The 22,802-nt window shown below is 39.4% G+C and overlaps 1 protein-coding gene across 9 annotated transcripts in view; it reads right to left on the reverse strand.

Moving 5' to 3' along the window:
• Nek4 (NIMA related kinase 4) overlaps window positions 1-22,802 on the reverse strand; it is a 52,381-nt gene that overhangs the window by 17,391 nt on the left and 12,188 nt on the right. For 8 of the 9 annotated variants that reach the window (XM_050158157.1, XM_050158154.1, XM_050158151.1 and 5 more), the window contains 6 exons: window positions 22,535-22,801; window positions 20,891-21,088; window positions 20,588-20,695; window positions 18,400-18,554; window positions 14,473-14,614; window positions 10,475-10,861 (listed from right to left, as the gene is read on the reverse strand). In XM_050158157.1, coding sequence (XP_050014114.1) covers window positions 10,475-10,861; window positions 14,473-14,614; window positions 18,400-18,554; window positions 20,588-20,695; window positions 20,891-21,088; window positions 22,535-22,648 — 1,104 coding nt within the window. In that variant the 5' untranslated portion in view covers window positions 22,649-22,801. The remainder of the gene's footprint in view (window positions 1-10,474; window positions 10,862-14,472; window positions 14,615-18,399; window positions 18,555-20,587; window positions 20,696-20,890; window positions 21,089-22,534; window position 22,802) is intronic. The other variant, XM_050158158.1, reaches the window with a different exon arrangement.

Raw genomic sequence — 22,802 nt, forward strand, 5'->3', positions numbered from 1 at the left:
GATAAGAGCATTTTCTGCTCTAGCAGAGGACCAAGTTTAGTTTCCAACAACCACACAGCAGCTTACAACTGTCTCTAACTGGTCCAGGGGACCCAAAACCTGTTTCTGACTTCTATGGGCACCAGTAACGCATATGGTACACACACACACACACACACACACACACACACACACACACACACACACGGCAAACACACACATAATAATAAATTTTCAATAATTTGCCAATGAAGTACACAAATGACCAGTCCGTGTATAGAAAGATCCTCTATACACGAGTCACTAGGAAGATGCAAGTCAGAGCCACACTGTGGGGTCTGAGGGACAGATCCGTGAGGAAGAACATGTACTGTACTTACAGAAGACTGGGGTTTGGTTCCCAGCACCCACATCAGGTGATTCACAGTTCCAGGGGACCTGATGCCTCAGGTCTTATAGGACATCTGCCCTCATGTACACATACCCACACACTGACACAGATAATTTAAAAGTAATAAAAACAAATTCTAAAAAAAACCATATATTAAGACTCTACCACAGAACTTTAGGCCAACAGCTATAATCACAAAGCTGGACTGCTGTGGAGTATTTGTTTATATTGTGAAGATGTGTCACTATAATTGGTTTAATAAAGAGATGAATGGCCAGTATCTAGGCAGGAGGGAATAGGCAGGACTTCTGGGCAGAGAGAGGAACTCAGGATGAATCTAGGTGTGTGGGACATCCCAGCGAGACACTGAAGAAGTCAGACATACGATACAGAGGAGAGATAACCAAGCCACATGGAAAAACACAGATAATAAAAACAGGTCAATTGAAGGTTTTTTTTGTTTGTTTTTTGTTTTTGTTTTTCGAGACAGGGTTTCTCTGTGGCTTTGGAGCCTGTCCTGGCACTAGCTCTGTAGACCAGGCTGGTCTCGAACTCACAGAGATCCGCCTGCCTCTGCCTCCCAAGTGCTGGGATTAAAGGTGTGCGCCACCATCGCCCGGCCAATTTAAGTTTTAAAATCTAGCTGGGAAAAGCCCAACTAGTTCTGCCCTCTGACTTCAGGTAAGGTTTATTCGTTAGAGTACAAACAAGATATCACCACATCTCCCCTTTTCTTTCTAAAATAAAAAGGTTATAACTAACATAAGAAAAACTGTATACAATAAGTACAATAACTATATACAATATATACAGGCAATAATACATTAACAATGTCTAGTCTATTTGCATTTGACAAACTCAGAGAAAAGACTCCATATCTATCCTATCTTGGTGAGTACAAAAGGTTGTATCTTTTAATGCCTTTCAACCTTATATAATTTACACTTCTTTTTTTAAATATTTATTTATTATGTGTACAGCATTCCTTCCATGTGTGCCCGCAAGCCAGAAGGGGGCGCCAGGTCTCATTACAGATGGCTGTGAGCCACCATGTGGTTGCTGGGAATTGAACTCAGGACCTCTGAAAGAGCAGTCAATGCTCTTAACCACTGAGCCATCTCTCTAGTCCTCTAATTTACACTTCTTTAGTGAATTTCTTTTCTGAATCTGGTAACAAGGAAAACTATAACTAAAGAGTATTCAACTAAGTTGAATGAGAAGAAAATAATATTATCTGAGTAAATAGCAAGTACAAGCAAATGACTTCCAAAAAATGTGAGAAATGACAGAAACAGATGACTACCTGGACAGTCACCCAAAGTTCCTCTGTAACGTTGGGGCTTCCATCTTTGGCCTATAGGCTTAGCATGTCTCTGACAGACTTTTCTGTGAAGTAGGGTATTCTGAAGAGCTGTCCCTCCTTGTCTTGATGAAGTTCAGCAGTCCTTCCTTCCTTCCTTCCCTTTTAAAGAGTTATTTTTTTCTTTTTTTATTGAGCTCTACATTTTCCTCTGCTGCCCTCCCTGTCTCTCCTCTCCCCCCTTCAACCCTCCCCCAAGGTCTCTATGCTCCCAATTTATTCAGGAGATCTTGTCTTTTTCTACTTTCTACTTCCCATATAGATTATATCTATGTAAGTCTCTCTTCGTGTCCTCATTGTGGTCTAAGTTCTCTGGGATTGTGGTTTGTAGGCTGGCTTTCTTTATGTTTAAAAACCACCTCTGAGTGAGTACATGTGATAATTGTCTTTCTGTGTCTGGGTTACCTCACTCAAAATAATGTTTTCTAGCTCCATCCATTTTCTTGCAAAATTCAAGCTGTCGTTATTTTTTTCTGCTGTGTAGTACTCCATTGTGTAAATGTACCACATTTTCCTTATCCAAATTCAGTCGAGGGGCATTTAGGTTGTTTCCAGGTTCTGTCTATGACAAACAGAGCTGCTATGAACATAGTTGGGCACATGTCCTTGTGGCACAATTGAGCATCCTTTGGATATATATCTAAAAGTGGTCTTACTGGGTCTTTTTTTTTTTTTCGAGACAGGTTTTCTCTGTAGCTTTGGAGCCTGTCCTGGCACTAGCTCTTGTAGACCAGGCTGGCCTCGAACTCACAGAGATCCGCCTGCCTCTGCCTCCCGAGTGCTGGGATTAAAGGCATGCGCCACCACCGCCCGGCTACTGAGTCTTGAGGAAGGTTGTTTCCCAATTTTCTGAGAAATCGCTACACTGACATCCAAAAGGGTTGTACCAGCTTGCATTCCCACCAGCAATGCAGAAGTGTTCCCTTTTCCCCACAGCCTCTCCAGCATAAGTTGTCATCAGTGTTTTTGATCTTGGCCATTATTACAGGTGTAAGATGGAATCTCAGAGTTGATTTGATTTGCATTTCTCTGATGACTAAGGATGTTGAACATTTTCTTAAGTGTCTTTCAGCCATTTTAGATTCCTCTGTTGAGAGTTCTCTGTTTAGGTCTGTACTCCATTTTTTTTTTTAAATTGAATTATGTGTTCTTCTGGTGACCAATTTCTTGAGTTCTTTGTATATTTTGGAGATCAGACCTCTGTCTGATGTGGGGTTAGTGAAGATCTTTTCCCATTCTGTAGGCTGTAGTTTTGTCTTGTTGATCGTGTCCTTTGCTTTACAGAAGCTTTTCAGTTTCAGGAGGCCCCATTTATTAATTGTTTCTCCCAGTGTCTATGCTGGTGGGGTTATATTTAGGAAGTGGTCTCCTGTGCCAATGCGTTCAAGGAGCACTTGAACTTTTGTAGAGTTAAAGTATCTTTGTATTGTTTTGAGTAGAGCAGTAACATTTGGCTCCCGATTTAATAAGATTGCTCTGCTTTCTCCTTATTGAAACTGAAAGGATTCAAGAATGGAAAGCAAAGGGATCTGCTAGGAGGCTCCTGTAATAATCCAGGCAAGAAGGATAGCCTCTTAAATGTGGCTGGTTACAGTATTATTTAGGAGGTTAGTCTAATGGCATTCCTAATCAGTGGACTATGGAGTCTAAGAGTAGAGGAGTCAGGGGTGACTCCAGTAAGTTAGTATAGTAAATTGAAAGGTAAGACTTAGTATTCACTCAAAGGAAGATGCCATTTTATTTTGTCTGGAACCCTGAAAATGTGGGACAATAATATTAATTTTAATTTGATAAAAATAAATATATAAATAAATATAGCATCTGAAGGAGAAATCATTTTAGTGCTTGATCTTCCCCCAAAAGCTGTGAGCCTCTGTTGTGAAGGAACACTTGCTGAATCCAGTGACAGATGATTAGCTCTTTTCATTTTCATCCTGAGCATTTCAGGAAGAAAGTGTGTGAGCTGCATAAAGTGTTTTAGTTACCTACCTTGATACTATGTTAAAGTCTTTTCTCACAGAGGGGACTATTGTCCTTTTCTTTTTTGTCCTTTTCTTTTTCAGAGTTGTCTTTTTTTTCCTGACTGTTACCAATAGCCACTTGTAATCAACCCCCCTAAACTATGACAAATATCCATAACCCAATGAAAGACCAAAAACTGCCCACCCCATCTCTTGGGAATGTGAGTGTTATGTTCTTAAAGTTACTTCCTGCTGTTTGGGGGACAACTGCATGTTTAGGGGATCCTGAAAAGAAAATTTTGGGTTAATTGTCAAGTCCTGGGAGAGGTAGCTATATCATTTGTTGTTCAGTCTCTGTGTAATGGGAAAATGCAAGGCTTGTCTCAAATCCTGGCTAGAGCAGTCTGTGAGGCTGAATCATCTCAGCTAGCCACCTCAAAACTGTCCTGAACAGTTTGCAGTCCAAAGCCGATCTTTAAGTGGTGTTTTCAGCTAGGTGATGTTATCATCATCCTGGTGGAATTGTCATTATGAGGTCCCATCATCCTTTTGGAGACTTCAAAGATTGCTGTTAGGTGTGGTCATGGTTCACCGTTGAAAACTTAAATATTTTAAATGTTATATGCAGCATATCTCAAAGAGATTAAAGGATCAATATTTATTATGTACATCCAGAGTACAACTCCTGTGGAAACAAAAGTAAAACCCCTTCCCCAGTGTAACACATATCTTGGTTTCCATTCTAAGGTCAACACATCTTTAAAGTATACAGGTTTATTTAATTCCATCGTTTTTTTTTCTATTATCCAATGTCTCTTGGCAGCTGTTGTTTCTTTCTCATTGACATTTAGAAAATTCAAAATTAATAAGGCATTATGCAATCTATTTCTGGAGGCCTTTATTACCCCTTTCTATTTATTTAGCATATCCTTTAGCTTGATTTGATCTTTCTGTAACTGATTGCTTTGTAGGATTCTGTGGTATACCTATAATGTGCTTTATATTGTAACAAGCAAAAAAAAAAAAACTGTTACATTTTCTTAGAGACATGCTGGAGCATAGTCATTCTTAATTTGTAGATATATCCATGATTAGCTATACTTTCTAGCAAATGTGTGATTACTGAATCGGCCTTTCCTGAAATAAAAGCAGTTGCCCATTCAAATCCCCCAAAGCCAATTCTCTCTCAGCTTCAGCTGATAATTCCCTGGGACTATTTAACACCTTGGCATCATCTAAAGTTTTGTTTAAATTAATCAGGTCATCAAGTTTTATCCCAATAGTGTGCTATAGATGGGAAATTTCTCCTAGCAATATTTGAAAGTCATTAAGAGTTTGCAATCAATCTCTTCTAACTTGCAACTTTTGGGGTCTAATTTTTTGTAAACCTATTTTATAATCTATATAATTAACAGAATCTCCTCTTTATATTTTTTCAGGAACAATTTGTAATTCCCAACAAGGCAAAATTTTCTTTACTTCTTCAAATATTCTTTCTAAAGTAGCTATACATTTGAATCAGATAGTAAAATATCATCCATATAACAGAAGATTATAGATTGAGAAACTGCTTACATATCATTTCCAATGGCTGACATACAAAATATTAGTACAGAGTAGGGCTATTTAACAGTCCCTGTTGGAGAATCTTCCATTCTCTTAATAGGCTGAGAATTATTACAAGTAGGCACTGTGAAGGCAAATTTTTCTGTCTTTTTCTTGTAAAGGTATAGTGAAGAAACAAGCTCTTAAATCAGTAATTATAAGAGTTCATCATTTAGGCAATAGAGAAGGCAAAGGAATTCCAGACTATAGAAACCCCATTGGCCGAATCACCTTAATAACAGCAATTAGATCTCTTACAATTCTCCATTTCTTTTATTTATTTATAATTTATTATATAATATTCTGCCTGCACATATCCCTGTGGGCCAGAAGAGGGCACCAGATCTCATTACAGGTGGTCATGGGCCACAATGTGGTTGCTGGGAATTGAACTCAGGACCTTTGAAAGAGCAGCCAGTGGTCTTATCCTTTGAGCCATCTCGCCAGTTCCCCCATATTTCTTTCTAATAATAAATACAGGAGAATTCAAAGGGCTGGTTGATTCTTCAATATGCTGAGCATTTAGCTGTTCCTGTACCAACTGCTCTAAAGTTGCAGTTTCTGTACCAACTGTTTTAAGGCTTGTAGTTTCTGTTCTTAAAGGCCATTGCTTAACCCATGCAGGTTTGTCTGTCAACTATTTTAAAGGTAGGGCTGTTGGTGCCTTTGAAAGATCAGCAGCTGCTATGCCCTGTTGTACAACCTGAATGGTCAGTGACTATTCTTTATAATACCGTCTAATATTTTTCCCAGAAACATATGTTAATTATGGTTTGTTTCTAAGATTGGGGGAATGTTAATCTGAGTATTCCATTGCTGTAACAAATCACATTCCCACAAATTCATTTATATGTTAGCCATATATGGTTTTAATATTCCTCTCTGTTCTTTTGGCCCTACATATTCAATCCATCTTGTGCTGTTTTACTTAGGTAATGTTCCAATCCCTAAAAGGTGAACATTTACCTCCGGAAGAGGCCAATTTGGATGCCAAGATTCTGGTGCAATTATTGTTACAGCCACACCTGTGTCTATAAGATCTTCAAAGATGTCATTTATTCATATTTTTAATTTTGGTCTTTGTTCATTTATAGAAATTTGCCAAAATATTTACTTTACGGTTTCTCCTCAATTTGTTGTTCTCTCTTCTTTTCTAGCATCCAAAGCAGTATGGTTTCTTACAATAGGCATTAGGTTCTTTAATTGTTCTGGGAAGGAGTTTCTTCCATGATGACAAGAAATGACTGAATCAGAATTGGCATGGGAGACTGGGAGAGACCTCTCAAGGCATTTCTGGTGGCAAGGCATTTCTGGTCCCTTGTTGATACACATTCATTAGTCCAATGCCTACCCTTACCACACCTCTGCATAATCCAGAACATCTAAAAGGGGTGTTCCATTTGGATTATGCTTAGAAAAAACATTGTTTCTGGGAACACTCTGTTTACAATCTCTTTTTACATAATCTTGTTTATTGCAATTGAAATACTTGATATTTTGATTTTTCTTAAAACCTCTGGAAATCACCTCTCCTATCCAACATCATCATGGTTATGAGATGAGATTCAATATTCATTGTATCTTAGATCTATTCCTCCAAGGGTGCTGATCTTGCCTTTAATGGCCTAATTAATTACCCTTTTACATTGTGCATTGGCATTTTCAAAAACCAGAGATTCAATTATTATTTGTCTATCTTCTGAATTTGGTATCATTCTATTTATTGCGAAAGCCAACCTTTCTAAGAAATCTGTAAAAGTTTCTCCATATGGAGTTTGCTTTCCTTGCCTATACTGCTGACAGTATGCTGTCAAACCTCAACATGCAGGACATAAAAGAAGGTGACAGTGGAACTTTGTCAAGACAAGGTAGTATAGTCCTTCAGAATTCCTGCCTCACAGAACAGTCTGTCACATATTCTAGGATGATGCCCCACTGTTGCTGAGGAACCTTTGGTAACGTTGGAGAAGCAAGCGGTCTCTGTCATTTCTTTAGTTTGGGAAGTTGTTTGCTCTGCACTTCCTGTTTACTTAAGTTGAAGGCTAGACAGTTATACCATTTCCTTTGTTATAAATTTCAGAAAAGAAACTTAAAACAAACATGTAAAGTTTATAAATTAAGACACATAAAAGCTTCAGTTGTTTATCTAATAAAACATTTTAAAATCTAAGTAGATATGTTTAGGATGGTAATCCAAGTTATGATAGGAAATGGTTTGGTTATAAAACTTTGGACTCATAAAGATAGAATAGATAATAGAGTAATTTCTCTGAATTTACCAAATACAAATGAACTAGATATTATGAATTTAATTCTTACTTGACAATTGTTCTTATTGTATATAGTTTTGCTGTGTTAGTGTTAAAACATTTCCCTTTTATTTAGACAAAAAGGGGATAATATTTCAGGATTTTTGATCATACTGTGAATCCTGAGTTTGCATTTGTGTTACTAAAATCAGTCCTGAGTCAGGAGGCCATGTTAGCAACTTGTTGACATCAAGTAATCATAGAGTCAGAGGGTAGCTTTAAGACAATAGAGAGATACACAGGAAGTAGTAGGTAGGAACTTGTGTGGCATGCATGGGTTGTTTTTCTTTTACTGGAGCAGAAAGATGTTCTCTTTTGGAGACACTGGCAAAGAGAGAAGGTCGGCTAGTTGTTACTCAACCTCTCTGAGCTAGCATGTTTTCATCCCTGCCTTTGACTCCTGAGTCTTCCTGGTAAGTAGCATAACAGAAATTTAATTAAAAGTTATATTCGGCAGTAGTGAAATAGTCAGTGCCTGCAGAAACAGAATTTCCTCCAAGCCGCAGCCTGAGTGGCCGGCCACTCAAGAGAAGCAGCCCAGTAACTGTGGAGCTGCAATTGCGATCTGCAACAGCAGCAGAAGTGAAGTGAAGCCTCTGTGCTGATGGAAAACAACAACTGCACTGGGGTGCAGAATGGTAGCAGAGGACTTGCTTAGCATGTATGAAACACTGTGTTTGGTCACAGTATTAAAAATAATGGACAATAACAAGTCCTTATAAAAATTCTGGAGAAAGCAGGATCCTCATATATCACTACTGGGAAGCAGAAGACTACAGTTGCTTTAGAAAACAGCACTGCACTCTCTTAGAAAGTAAAAACATGGTGGGGGTACTAGAAAGATGGCTCAGCACTTAAGAACACTGGCTACTATTCCAGAGGACCCAGATTTGACTCCCGGCAACCACATGTAGCTCATAACCACATATAACTCAAGTTCCAGGGGAACTGATGCCCTCTTCTGGCCTCCACAAGCAACAGGCACAAAAGAGGTGCACAGACATACATGCAGACAAAACATCCATGCACATAAAATAAACATTTTTTAAATGTTAAACATAGATACAGTGAGATGGCTAAGTGAATAAAGGCTGCTCTGCCATGAAAGCATGATGACCTGATTTTGATGCTTTGAATCCATATAAAAGTCAGAATTAACTCTATAAATTTGTCCTCTGGCATCTGCACCCTGGCCATGGTGTCTGTGACACACATGCATGCATGTGCGCGCGCGCGCACACACACACACACACACACACACACACACACACACAAAATATCCACAATAATATTTTTTTCATAGTGATATTTTCTAAGTTAAACAAATAAACTACTTAAAATTAAACCCATGGCTTAACAATTCCATCCTTATTTACTCAACAGAACCAACTCCATGAAGTTGTTTTCTGCATGACATGGTGAGTTCTGCTCCCTTCCCCACATTATATACACACACATTAATAAACAATGTTTTAAAAGTTAAATATAGAATACATAAAATTAAACATCAGACCCAGTAATTCTATTCCTATTTACCTAACAAATGAAGATACAGATCCATAAAAGACACACACAGAGCTGACAAGATGGCACAATGGATAAAGGTGTTTGCCCCCAAACCTGACGACCTAAATTCAATTCACCATTTGGAATCAAATGGTGAAAGAGCTCCACTCTCAAAAGTTGTCCTCTGATCTCCACTTGCATGCCACAGCACACACATGCTCCACATACACACATACATGATTTTTAACAAATATTATTAAAACACACACACACACACAGGAACTGGAAAGATGACTCAGGGGTAAAGAACACTATCTGCTCTTCCAGAGGACCTGGGTTTGATTCCCAGCACCCACCTGACTGCTCACAATTGTCTGTAACTCCTGTCCTAGAGAATCCAACATCCTTTCCTTGCCTCTTCAGGCACTGTACATACATGTAGGCAAAATACCCACATATATAAAAGTAAACAAATTTTAAAGAAGCACAAACATAAATATCCATAGCAGAGCTAAATATTTAACTCAATAGTAGAGGACTTGCCTAGATTAGCATGTACAAAGCCCTGGGTTCAATCCCCAATACTACACATGCATACACACACACACACACACAAACACACACACACAAATCTAAGTATTATATGTAGATACATACAGGGCAACATACTTGACAATAAAATACATACTGGCATGCAATGCCATGGATAAACTTTGAAAACCTAAAATATTATTAAAGTAAAAGAAACCAGACACAAAATCATGAGTCTAAGAGGCAGGCGTTTCTCTGTGAGTTCGAGACCAGCCTGGTCTACAAGAGCTAGTTCCAGGACAGGCTCCAAAACTACAGAGAAACCCTGTCTCGAAAAACCAAAAAAAAAAAAAAAAAATCATGAGTCTATTTACACAAGATGCTCAGAATTGGCGAACTCACAAACAAATGTGACCATGGGCTGTGAATGAAGAGGAAAGGGGAGTGACTGTCACTACACATGCATGGTTTGGTTCAGTTTTGCTGTTCTTTTTAATAGGTGACGAAAACATTTTTCTAGTTTAAACTTGTATAACAGACAACTGACATAACCATGTGGTTAGGTTTTATTAATAGTTAAAATTAATATTTATTTTATAGGTATGAGTATTTTGTCTGCATGTATGTATGGATACCACATGCATGCTAGTGCTAGGATCTCCTGGACCTGGAGTTATGGATGGTTATGAGCCACCATGGGGGTGCTGGGAACCAAACCCAGGCCCACTGCAAGAGCAACAGGCACCAAACCATCTCTCCAGCCCCATACTTACACCTTTGCAACCATACCTGCTAATTTTTTCTCTCTGAAAACCAGGGGTGTATCACTCACCTGGTCTGGCTTTTGGTCCTTCACCACCAGTTCATTCCCTTCCCCATCACAATCATCAGAGGATTGTCTGGGAAGCAGACTTTCAGGCTGATCACTGGACTTGGTATCACCCCGGAATCTCTCCTTCCTGTCTTGAGAAATACTGAATTGACTGTCTACTTCATCAGAGGCATCCGACTGTCTTGGTTGAGTCTCCTGAACTATATCATCATTTGCTGAGTTCCTCCTTTCTGCAGGCAAGATATCGATATTTATTCTACTGATTGTAGCAAATGACTCTGCCGTATTGTTCATGACGGGTTTGCCACTGTGGCCTTTGAGGCTAGCAGGTGACTTCAAGGGATCAATGGCCACTGATTTCTCTTGGGACAAACACTTATCTTCACCCTGGGTAAAAGATGTTCTGAAGTTATTACAGTAACTCATATTGTATACAAAAATTAACTCTAAATGGAACAGCAGTTTCCTCAAGAAGTTAAACAGAATTATTCAATTCTACTTTTTGTCATGCACTATATTTTTACTAAATTATATGATCATTGGTGCTTTGCCTGCATGTATGTCTGTGTGAGGTGTCAGAAACTTTGGAACTGAAGTTACAGACAGATGTGAGCTGCCATATGAGTACTGAGAACTGAACCGGTCTTTGGAAGAACAGCCAGTGCTCTTAACTACTGAGAAATATCCCCAGCCCCAAGATGTGCACTTTAAAAAAAATAAAGAAAGAAAGAACTCAAGAAAGTATACGGGCCAATGACTCTAGTATCGTTATTTAAAAGGGTGTGCATAGTGGCACTCACCTGGAATCCCACCATCCAGATGAGAAAGGGGGACAGTCATGATTTGAGACCAGTCTGAGGACAGTGAGTTCCAAGCTACCCAGGGCTAAACAGCAAGACTGTATTTTTTTTTTTTTTTAAAAAGGAATGCTGGATGTGATAGCACATGTCTTTAATCCAACACTTGGGAGGCAGAGGTGAGTCTGGCCTAAGTACTGAGTTCCAAGACAGAGATAAATCATACAGATCCTGTCTCATAAGAAAAGAAAGAAAGAGAGAGAGAGAGAGAGAGAGAGAGAGAGAGAGAGAGAGAGAGAAGAAAAAGGTAGAAACAACCCAAATTCCCCAGAAAATCAATAGATAAAACGTGGTCTATACATAAGACGGCTTCTATGAGCACACACATGCCATGTACTCACACAAACATATATAGACACATCAACCTTTTTAAAGGGAGGGGATGGCATTTTAACATGTGCTATAAAACAAAACGCTAAGTGAAAAAGCCAGATAAAAATAATATTGTATACAGCTGCACACTGGTGGTGCATGCCTTTAATCCCAGCACTGGGAAAGCAGAGATAGGTGGATCTCTGAATTCAAGGTCAGTCTGGTTTACAGAATAAGTTCCAGGACAGCCAGCCAGAGCTACACAGAGAAAAACTAAATATGTTTATATATGTGTATGTGTAGTATGATTCTATTTATATAAACTGTCTAAAGCAGAAAACTTCATTGGTATAGAAAACAGAGATGGGGTGATAGAGAGTCACAGCTTGAATAAGTAAGGAGTTTCAGTTTTATATAATGGAATAATTTCTGAGGACAGTGATGATGGATATGTCACAACATTGTAAATATAAGCCAGGACACTGGATATTCTGCTTAAGAGCTGTTAAAATACGGAGTGTCAAGACAGCTCAGCTAATAAGGGCATTTACTGTCAAGCCTGATGACCTGGGTATGACCCGTTGGAACCTACATGGTAGAAAGAGAACACACTCCTACAAATTCTTTTCTTCCCTTCCTTCCCCATCTCACTTTCTCTCTTACACATACCCCAAAATAAATGAATAAATAGATGAACAAATGAATGGATGAACTAAAGAAATGCTTCTCAAGGTCTGGGCACACAGTTCAGAGAAAGAGCCTCTGCCTACCATGCACAAGGCTGTGGGTGAAAACCTTAGCATTGGTGGGGATACTGTTTAAAAATGAAGAAAAAAGCACATGATCATGTCAATAGTTGCAGAAAATCCTCTGACAAAACTCAATACCCTTACATGATGTGGAAAAACCAGCTAGGACTAATGGATACTAAGACAGTAAGGCCATGTGTGGAAATCCCACGTTACACTTAGTGACAAACTCTAAATGCCTTCCCTTCCAGATCAGAAACAAAGTGAAGGCCTACTCCCATTGCCTGCTCTCAACATAATACTGTATGTTGTAGCCAGAGCAGTTAGACAAGAAAAACAATGAGGCATCTGCATTAAATGAATACAGAAAATATCTATCTGATCTCTCTCTCTCTCTCTCTCTCTCTCTCTCTCTCTCTCTCTCTCTCTCACACAGACACACACACACACACACACTCATATACACACCTACCTATCTACCTAGTGGAACTAATAAATAAATTTAACAAAGTTTTTTTTCTAAGATAGGGTTTCCCTGTGTAGTCCTGGCTGTCCTGAAACTCCCTCTGTAGATCAGGCTGATTTTAAACTCACAGAGATCCACCTGCCTCTGCATCCCACATGCTAGGATTAAAGGTGTGCACCACCATGCTTGACTGATATTATTATAATACTTACTAATAAAATTTGAACAGATTCAACACAATGCCCATCAAAATCCCAGCAAAATTCTTCAAAGACGTCGAAAGAACGGTACTCAACTTCATATGGAAAAGCAAAAAACCCAGGATAGCCAAAACAATCCTGTACAATAAAAGAACTTCTGGAGGCATCACAATCCCTGACTTCAAACTCTACTACAGAGCTACAGTACTGAAAACAGCCTGGTATTGGCATAAGAACAAACAGGAGGACCAATGGAACTGAATAGAAGCATGGGGACTTTGGGGGAAGGGTTGAAGGGGGGAGGGGAGCAGAGAAAAATGTAGAGCTCAATAAATATCAATAAAATAAAAAAAGAAAAAAATAAAAAATGAACCATCAAGACAGGAAGTAATATTTCTTGGTGAGAACATGAAGAAATTGGAAATGCAGAATGATACAGTCTGTGGAAAACTGTGTGGTGCATCAAGAGGCTAAACACAGAAATTATCACTTGGCCTAGCTTTTACATACAGGTAGACAGCACAAAAAGCTGAGAGCAGGTTCAAGCCCTAGATCTAAATGTTCACAGCAAGACCCAACAGGTGAAAAGAATCCAAATGTCTTCTAATAGATGAGAGGATAAACCAACGTGATTTACTATTCAGACCTAAAAGAAGTGAAGTCTTGGTATATGCTACATGGATAAACATTTAAAACATAATTGCTCAGATATAAAAGGCCACCTGCTGTATGATTCCATTTATATGAAATATTCAGGAAAGGGAAATCCATAGAGAAAGAAAACACATTGGTGTTTGGCAAGGTAGAGAAGGCCGGAAAGAAGACAGTTCAATGTGTGAAGAGCTTCCTTTTGATGATAAAATATTTTAGAGCTGAAAAAAGGTGATCATTGCAATTCGTGGGTGTGCTAAGTGCCCATAATTGTCCACAGGCTTCTGTGGCACTACAGAGATGGCACTGCAGCTGATGCTTGTGTGCAGTCGTGAGGACCACGGGGTGCATCCCAACATCACATACCAAGCCAGGCATCCAAATCATGCTTGTAACTTCAGCTCTAAAGGATTCAACGCCCTATTCTGGCCCTCACAAACACAGATGTTACACTCTCACACACATGGGAATACACTCATATAGACACACACACACACACCCCACATGAATATTTTAAAATAGTTTTTATGCAAATTTTACCTTAAGATAAAAACTTACTGTATTGACTTTGTGAACAGTTTGACAGTCTACTGTAGATAAAGTGAGAAACAAGGCTGACCCTCTCCAGTATGCTTTCTTTAAAATTGGAAGTAACTATATAATGAATCTCTAGCAAAGCACAGACACTGACACATGACTTAAATGTTGGTGTGAATGGCCTGTGGTTCACACAGTTCTTAAAGCATTGGCCCAGGGAGCATACCATGGCGTGTGCAGTGGAGCCCTCACAAGAGCAGGGCTGGGAGTGCATCATTTCATGGTCCGGTTCTTCCCTTCTGGAAACTACAGCAGCTACAGGCTTGGCTCTGGAGTCACAGTTTTTAATGTTATTTTTGGAAGTTTTTCTTTGCAGGGAAGAAAAGAAAGTACTATTATCAACACAGTGATGACTGACAGTTTGAAAAAATATGTGAAATATGTGTCTACAATAAAACTACATCATTTTACAGAAGTTAGTCAAAACCTAGAAGGCATTTTCTAAAATCTTTGTCTTCAAGATAATCAAGATTACAGCAGAGCAGTGGTGGCACACGCTTTTTTTTTGTATAATTTTTTTATTGATATTTATTGAGCTCTACATTTTTCTCTGCTGCCCTCCCTGCCTCTCCCCCCCCTTCAACCCTCCCCCAAGGTCTCTATGCTCCCAGTTTACTCAGGAGATCTTGTCTTTTTCTACTTTCTACTTCCCATATAGATTATATCTATGTAAGTCTCTCTTCGTGTCCTCATTGTTGCCTAAATTCTCTGGGATTGTGGTTTGTAGGCTGGCTTTCTTTATGTTTAAAAACCACCTATGAGTGAGTACATGTGATAATTGTCTTTCTGTGTCTGGGTTACCTCACTCAAAATAATGTTTTCTAGCTCCATCCATTTTTCTACAAAATTCAAGCTGTCGTTATTTTTTCTGCTGTGTAGTACTCCATTGTGTAAATGTACCACATTTGGCACACACCTTTAATCCCAGCACTTGGAGGCAGAGGCAGGTGGGTCTCTGTGAGTTTGGTCTATAGAGTGAGTTCTAGAACAGCCAAGGCTACACAGAGAAACCCTGTCTCAAGAAATGGGGGAAAAAAAAAAGGAAGGAAGGAAGGAAGGAAGGAAGGAAGGAAGGAAGGAAAGAAAGAAAGAAAGAAAGAAAGAAAGAAAGAAAGAAAGAAAGAAAGAAAGAAAGAAAGAAAGAAAGAAAGAAACAGAGAGAAGGAAAAAGCAATGCTGGGCTGGAGTGAAGTGGCGTACATGTCTATACATGTCTACAATTCCACAATTCCAGCACTTAGGACACCGCAGCAGGACACCAAGAGTCCAAGTTCTTGGCTACACAGCAAGACCTTATCTCAAAAGGAAAAACTGTTCATCCCCGGAGCATCGCTAACATTGCCTCCTTCCTCCCAAAGTTATCTTGCCATAGGCAGAACTAAGCTAACAAGACTGTGATAGTCTTGTCTGATTCTAAGTCTTAGATGCTGAAATATCAATTTGCTAAAAGTAAGACCTATGGTCAAAAAAAGAAATTCCTTTTCTCTTGAAGTTAGAATGAAGCGAAAACCTTCGAACGCTCAGAAATTTGAGCACCATTTTTCTTACATGGTGAAAAATTAATAGTACCTCTCTAAACAATTAAAAAATCACATATATTCTAACTATCAATGGGTCAAGGAAGAAATAAAAGACTTCCTAAAATCCAATGAAAATGACCACACAACATACCCTAATTTATGGGACACAATGAAAGCAGTGCTAAGAGGAAAGTTCAAAACTCGGCCTTCTCTGCCTTGTTTTGTTTTTATTTTAGTCTTTTTACTGGAAACAACCTAACAAACACATCAAGAGATATGATTCTACAAATTATCTGGAAATCTGCTTGTCCAGTTTAATTCAAATATGGAATTAGCCTTCTTTCTATTTGATGCATGTGTATGTATATATATATATATAATATTGTTCTGTGTGCTATATAAAATTCTATTTTTTATAGTACTATAATAAACATGTCTAATAGCTATACATTACTATAATAACCACACTGAACCTCATAGAAGAGGAAGTGGGAAGTACACTTGAACACATGGGCACAGGAGACTACTTCCTACATATAACCCCATCAGCATAGACTCTGAGAAAAACAATAAATGGGACTCCCTGAAACCGAGAAGCTTCTGTAAAGCAAAGGACACTGTTAATAAGACAAAACAACAGCCTATAGAATCGGAAAAAAATCTGCACCAACTCCACATTGGACAGAGGGCTGATCTCTACAACATACAAAGAATTCAATTAATTGGTCACCAAAAGAACAAATAATCCAGTTAAAAAATGGGGTACAGACCTAAAAAGATAACTCTCAACAGAGGAATCTAAATGACTGAAAGACACTTAAGGAAATGCTCAACATCCTTAGCTACTAGAGAAATGCAAATCAAAACAACTCTGAGAATCTATCTTACACCTGTTCTCAACTATGTTCATAGCAGCATTATTTGTCATAGCCAGAACCTGGGAACAACCTAAATGCCCCTTGACCAAAGAATGCATAAGGGAAAATGTGGTACATTTACACAATGGAGTAGTTAGTACACAGCAGGAAAAAATAATGACATCTTGAAATTTGCGGGCAAATGGATGAATCTAGAAAACATCATATTGAGTGAGGTAACCCAGACTCAGAAAGACAAATTTCATATGTACTCACTCATAAGTGGCTTTTAGACATAAAGCAAAGAAAAGCAGCCTACAATTTATAATCCCAAAGAACCTAGACAACAATGAGGACCCTAATATACATGGATCTAATCTACATGGGAAGTAGAAAAGACAAGATCTCCTGAGTAAATTGGGAACATGAAAACCATGGGAGAGGGTGGGAAGGGAAGAGAGAGGAAGGGAGGGGAGCAGAGAAAAATAGATATCTCATAAAAACAATTTTTAAAAAAATCACATATATTCATGTCTTTGTGTGCACCCATGTGGAGATCAGAGGACGACTTGTAAGAGCTGCTTCTCTTTACACTATGTGGATCCTGGGGACTGAACTCAGGTTCTCAAGATTGGTGGCAAGTGCCTTTGCCTGCTAAACTACCTCACCAGTCCCTCTAAATGGTTCTCCATGTTTTTTATTTCAATAGTTCTGCCAATTTTAGTATTTGCTGTGGTTTGCTTCTATGATTCAGGGCTTTGCATACACAGGGCAAGTACTCCACTACCGAGCTACATGTTCAGCTCATTTGAATTCTACGACAAGCTTTCACTAAGTAGTCCTGGGTGGCTCACTCTCTAACTTGGGCAGGCTTTGCTTTTGTGATCCTGAGTAGCTGGGATCCCGTGCCACTAGCCCAGATTAACATGTATGTGAAAGGTGCCAGAATATGCCGCTCTAAGAAATGTAACTTTGCTGGACAGGGATGGTGCACATCTTTAATCCCAACATTATGGAGGCAGAGGCAGAGGAATTTCCTTGAGTTTGAGGCCAGCCTGGTCTACACAGCAAGTTCCAGGGACAGCCAGTGCTGTTACACAGAGAAATCCTGTCTCAAAACAAAACAAAACAAAACAAACAAAAAACCCAAACAAGTAAGAGTAAGATGAAGAAGAATTAAAAAGATAAAAAATGGAAAGCTGAGGTGAACATAAATCTGCAGATCTTAGTAAAATAATCCTAATTTTCTGTTACTTCCCACAGAGGTTCTTTTTCACAGTTCCCTTTCCTGCCAGCCTACCACAGCTCCATTAGGGTTCACTGCTTCAAGCTTTCAAGTAATAAAACTTCATTCTACTACAAAACATAAAACTCTGGCAGATCTCTGCAAGTTCGAGACCAGCCTGGTCTACAGAGCTAGTTCCAGGACAGGCTCCAAAGCCACAGAGAAACCCTTCTCGAAAAAAAAAAAAAAAACCCAAAAACTCTTATTTAATAGATTTTGCTACTTTTCTATACAAGTTAAATTTTGAGGCCCATACCAAAAAAATAAATAAATAAAAGAAGGTAGAATTCTGTCCTCTTATGTATTCTAATTATGCAGTTTTACTTTTTGTCAAAAAAAAACTCACTATAAATTTTATATATGAAAATCTAGAAGCTACCCTCTTTTGCCCCATCAGTGTAGTCCAGCTTTCTGTAAGGGAAGTATCTTACGCCTTTGTGGCCTCCAAAAATAAGGATATTTGGTGTTTTATATAAGGCTGCCTCAGGATGCTCCGCACAGAGGGTCTCTCTTCAGGTCTCCTGCTCAGCATTGTTCGGATCAGCTCTGCCAGCTCTGAGCTATAAACTTTTGGCATTGGTGGCAACTGCAAAGAATAACAATTCTATAATTATGATTAATGACATTATGATACAAAGCAAAAACTGGCAGGGGTTTCCCAATACTGAAAAAGCATTAAAATATATAAAACTATTAACATTTATTATTTATGTAAAGTCATGTATCTGCAAAAGTAGAAAACAGCTAGCTAGTTTATGTGTCTGTTCTGGTTATAATAGCGAGCTGTAAGAATACAACAGCATTCACCTCAGCTCAGCAGTCCTGTCTGAAGACTCTGTCCTTCAGAGAGAAACACAAGTTTCTTTTTCAAGTTTTATTTATTATTAGTATATGAGTATGTGTGCATTAATGGTCATGCACACATTCAAGCCAAGGACAACTTTTGAGAGTTGGTTCTCTCCTCCCACCCTCAGTTCTAGAATCAAACCCATGTCATTAGGCCTGTGCTGCAAGCATCTTTACCCATTGAGTTATTCCTTTAGCCCAAGAGCACAAATAAGTTTCATACACCAGAATATTCAGAGCAGTATTGGTCTTGCAGTAATTAGAAATAAAGTGCTCAAGTACAGAGGATTTAGAAGTAAGTTGTGCCACTGGGGTAGTCTGAATGTAATTGGCCCCCATAATCTCATAGGGAGTGGCACTTTTGGGAGCTGTGGCTTTGTTAGAGTGGGTGTGGCCTTGTTGGAGGAAGTGTGTCACTGTGGGGGCGGGCTTCAAGGTTCCCTAGGCTTAGAAAACCACCCAGTGTCTCAGTAGACTTCCTGCTGCCTGCAAGTCAAGATGTAGCCAGTACCACATCTACCAGCATGACACCATGCTCCCTGTGATGATAATGAACTGAACCTCTGAAACTGTAAGCAAGCTACCCCAATTAAATGTTTTCTTTATAAGAGTTGCTGTGGTCATGGTGTCTCTTCATACCAACATGTTTCCCATAAACACTAGGCAGCTGCTTCAAAGTAGAAGGCAAATACTGACAGCTAAGCCAAGAATGCAGGCTGGGTCCCACCTCCACGCACAGTGGGACTCCATTTGCTTCTTGTTTAGAGAACTGTGTGTAAGTACATACACACCCAGAGCGCTATCTGTTTCAAAGAAAGAAAAGAGAGGCCTTGGAATAAATTGCTAATCATAGTTACCAAGAAGATGAAAATAGAGAACTTTTTATTCCTTTGTAAAACTGAGTCTTTAAATAGTATGTTGGAAAAAATTTTAAAGAGTTTCTATTTTTATTTTATGTGTATGGGTGTTTTGCCAGCATGCATGTAGATGTTACCACAAGCACAGGATGAGAGAGGTTGAAAGAGGGCATCGAATGCCCTAGGTTCTGCAGTTTCAGGTAGCTGAGAGCTTCTATGTGGCTGAGTGCTAGCATTCTTAAACAATGAGCTACCTCTTCAGCTCTTAAAATTGGAAGATTTTACTTGTGTCCTCTAAAATATTGTCATTGAATCTTTGAATAATCTTTAAGCCACTACAAAGGGCAACCAGCCTCGGGGAAATAACATGAAGGTAGTATTTCTGGCATCCACATTATATTTAATACCTTCTGCAGTTCTCAATCAGTTACTTGCAATTATGACAAGTACCGAAGAGCACATTCTCACAGTATGGAGTCACTGTAAACAGGGCTCACTCAACCCTGGGCTACTGGGAGAGAGCACCTTTGCTTCCTAGAGCACCTATACATCCTGCAGTCAGTAGCAGGGAGACGTTTTCAAACTGCCAGCTCTTTGGAGTCAATCAGCTACCAGTACATTAAATTAAGAGAAAATCAAACACGTCTCAACTTCAACCTTTTTCACAGAAGAGATCCTATATTCCTAATTCGCCAGCTGGGAGAAATGAGTATTAGTTAACCAAAGTCATGAGTGAGGGCTGGGGACGTAGCTCAATGATGGAGTGCTTGCTCCGCATTTGCCCAGGTTGGACCGAGGTAGGATGCATACAACTGTAAAGGTGTGTACTGAAAAAAAAATCAACGATCTTAATAATAGATATTTATAAAGCTGTATGATAGAAATCTTGTCCAATTAATTCTAAAATTTGTTTTACCTTTCCTTCAATAATCCGATAAACTAAGGAATTCATGTCTTTTGCATTAAAAGCGTGCTTCAGGGTGGCCATTTCATAGACACAGCATCCCAAAGCCCAAACATCAGACTACAAAAGAAGAACAGTACATGGTTAAATGTTGAATAGCTTATTCACATTTTCCCCTCAAAACAAAGCATACACTTTCTTCCAAATGATTCATAGTTAATTCTGTTATCACTATTCGTATGGGCTCTGAAATTCTGATGTGTTCCCAGAGACAAGATCAGGCAATGCACACTTTTGCAGCTGTATGCATCCTACCTTATAGTTGTAGGGTTGGTTTGAGAACAACTCAGGGCTCATATAATAGGGAGTGCCAATGAGGGTGCTTGCCATGTCGCTGTGGTGCTCCAACACTCGGGCAATGCCCAGGTCGCCCACCTTGATGATGTTTGTTCTTGTTAAGAAGACATTCTGAGTTTTCAGATCTCGATGAAGGATGTGCTTCTCGTGTAAATACTGAGAAGAGGAAACGTTTTCATCTTATGTAAGTATACTAATTTATTTTCTCATTTCTAGTTTTTTATATATATCACCAATAATTACTTGAGTTAAAGAGTCTTAGCTATCTGCCAACCAAAACATTACTGTTCTAGAAGCTCTAAAAGAACTACTTTAAAACTTTCAAAGTGAGAAAAGTGAGTTCCAGGGGCTGAAGACAGCTCAGCTGGCAAAGTGCTTGCCACACAGCCTGAGACCCTGACTTTGGATCAGCAGCACTCTGTCAACAGCCAGGCATGCTGGCACATTCCTAGCCCTGGGGAGGCAAAGACCAGAGGATCTCTGGAGCTCACTGCTGTGTAAGTGCATTTCATGGTCAATGAGAGACCCTGTCTAACACTTTCACATCTGGCTTCTACACACATATGTATGTATATGCATGTGCACATATCTATGAATGGGTATACACACACACAAAATTAAGTTCCAAATATTAGTTATATTTGGTACCTGATGTGCTGACAACTGTATCATTCTTTATAATACCTGGATCCATTATAAACCAGGTATGGTGGCACTATTAAGACCAACACTTGGAAGGCTCACAGAGGAGGACTGCTGTGAGTTTGAGATTATCTTGAGCTACGTAGTAAGTTCCAGGCCAGTCTAGACTAAAGTGAATCCTTGTCTCCAAGAAACAAATAAAAACCTACAAAACTACCATTGAAGGTAGAACAACTTATCCAAAGTCAGAGGTGCTCTCCTCTCAGACCTATAAAAACCAGACAACATTTAAAGTACAACAGCATCACTCTTACCTCAAGAGAGCATGTGAAAATTTAAACAAGGTCAGTTAACGGCAGGCAAATAAGCCCAGGGCCTGAGGAATACTTCAAAACCAGTCTCACACTTGCCGGGCGGTGCTTGTGCCCACCTCTAATCCCAACACTCAGGAGGCAGAGACAGGCATGGATCTCTGTGAGTTTGAGACCAGTTTGGTTGACAAGAACTAGTTACAGAACAGCCAGGACTGTTACACAGAGAAACTCTGTCTCAAAATAACCAAAAAACATCAAAACAACAACAACAAAAACAAACAACCCAGTCTCACTCAGGAGATGTGCATTTTAAAACACAAATCTGTTCAGCATTTTTATCCACTGAGCCCCACAGTGTCAGACTATTTATTTATTAACTGACCCAGCCATCTTTCAACATGGCATAGCTGACCAAACAATAAGACACACATCATCCTTTGTTCCCTGTCAATTCAAGGCTCTAAAACTGACTTTGCTATGAATATTAAATGCACACAGAATTGGTATCTCCCGTAATTATATATGAAATTCATGTCATTCACAGCCCATGGGTCTCTAGCCTATCATGTCATCCCTGGCACAGGAAAATACACCTGCTACCTTCCTGCCACACTGGAGCCTATAAGAATCCATGAGCGTGCAGTACCTGCAAAGCCATGGCGATCTGTACAAACCACTCCACCACCTGACTCTCAGGCAGAAGCTGCCCTTTCTGCTCCTTGAGCTTCCGGTACAGATCACCTCCTTCGCAGAAGCCCATGACGATGTAGAGCAGACCATCTCCTCCCTCCCACGACTCTTTGTAGGTGACGATGTTGGGGTGCTTCAGCTGAGACAGGAGCTGAGCTTCCTGCTCCGCAGCTCGGCGCTCGCGGTTGGAGGCATTTCGGAGGTTCAGTGTTTTGATGACATAC

The sequence above is a fragment of the Alexandromys fortis genome, unplaced genomic scaffold (genome assembly GCF_014885135.2).
Source record: "Alexandromys fortis isolate MF-2015 unplaced genomic scaffold, M_Fortis_MF-2015_v1.1 scaffold_106, whole genome shotgun sequence".
Taxonomy (NCBI): Eukaryota; Metazoa; Chordata; class Mammalia; order Rodentia; family Cricetidae; genus Alexandromys; species Alexandromys fortis.